This window comes from Apaloderma vittatum, unplaced genomic scaffold, assembly GCF_000703405.1.
Source record: "Apaloderma vittatum isolate BGI_N311 unplaced genomic scaffold, ASM70340v1 C11911066, whole genome shotgun sequence".
Taxonomy (NCBI): Eukaryota; Metazoa; Chordata; class Aves; order Trogoniformes; family Trogonidae; genus Apaloderma; species Apaloderma vittatum.
In genome coordinates, this window is record NW_009746528.1 from 16 (window position 1) to 1458 (window position 1443).

The 1443-nt window shown below is 52.8% G+C and overlaps 1 protein-coding gene across 1 annotated transcript; it reads right to left on the bottom strand.

Annotated features, from left to right (window-relative positions):
* Positions 1–316: 316 nt before the first annotated feature.
* LOC104267133 (vacuolar protein sorting-associated protein 29-like) lies at positions 317–1282 on the bottom strand (the record flags this gene model as incomplete). Its single annotated transcript, XM_009877473.1, has 2 exons — positions 317–552; positions 1094–1282. Coding segments are annotated over 2 exons (425 nt in total), but the record flags the coding sequence as incomplete, so codon positions are not given.
* Positions 1283–1443: the final 161 nt, after the last annotated feature.

Here is a 1443-nt window from a genome sequence, read left to right on the forward strand (position 1 = left end):
AATTCTAGCATGCAGCATCTGCACAGACACCAGAAGGCAAAATGACTTCAAGAACCTGCTGCAACTCACTCCTCTCTGGAGGAGTGCCCAGGGAGCAGCCCAGTGCTGTCACGCCCAACTTGTGGGCTAAGTAGACCCTGGGAACAAGAAGCCCACTGCATTCCCCATGTAGGGAGGGACCTGGCCTCCTGCTCCTCACAGCACCTTGCCAGTGCTCTACAGCACAGTGACTGCACACTCACGGGTGAAAAAACACATTTCAGGTAACGCCTACACATTCTGTTGCACTAGGAAGTTCCGGGCGCCCCCCACTCACATTTCCAAAGCACTGTAGGCTCCTGTAGCCGATCCTGGGTTGATGTAGAATTTGTTTTCATGTTCAAATGCTTCAAACCTGTGTGTGTGTCCCGAGACGAGAATATCCACATCCAGCTGCCTTTGCAGCAGCGCCAGGCTGGCCACATCACCCCAGGGAATAACTTGATGGCCATGAATCAGCCCAATTCTGAACTGCCCAACAGTTACAACCTTCTCTTCAGGATAATTCAGGCTCTGCAAAAGAGAAAGGCTCAGCCTAAAAATCAAAGACCCCTCAACAGCACAATGCAAGTTCCTACGTTCCACCACACGAGTCCACCTTTCACTATCTGAACACCCAAGGTCTTTTTCAACATGCAGACCCATTGGACACTTGTACCACATGCCAGCAAGAGCAACTGCAGAGCAAAGAGCAGGGAATTTGCACAGAAATCAGGAGCCTCGAGGCTACCCAACAGTAAATAAGCACACACACACAAGCCCTCAGTTCCTGCAACTACACAGCCACCTGGGGACTCCAGTGCTGTAGCCTCACAGCAACCAGACAGACTTGTGTCAGCATCCACCTGACTCAAGTGCATCCACACACCCAGTCCTCCCTGCTGCGAACTGCAAGGGCCTATAGATAATTTTGTTTCTTTGCTCTTACTCATTCCTGTTTCCTATCTTGGTGAATTCGGGAATTACTAATGCTGAACGACCACCCAAGTTTCACTGAGATAACCACCACCTGTGGGAAGTGGGGCGGGGGGCATTAACAGCAGCAAGAAGTCACCTCTGAGTCCCCCCTAACCACGTGGATGTCTCCAGCCAGAGTCCTGAGGTAGTCATAGCTCTCCTTGGTGCAGAGGTTTCCCGTACACAAGATGTGCTGAATCTTTCCCGGAACCAGCAGCTTCTTGAACTTCACGGGCAGGCCGCTGCACCGGTGAGGGATGTGAAGGTCCCCTAACACCAACACCAACTGCACGCAGCAGGAGGGAAGGGAGAGGTTTAACCCAGGTTACCTACAGAACAGCACAAAACCTCCCTGGCGCGCCGGGGCGCTCCCAAAGCCTGCCGAACCCAGCAGGGACTTATTTCTGAGTCAGCTTTGAGGGAAACAACCCCTCCGTCCGCCCGGCC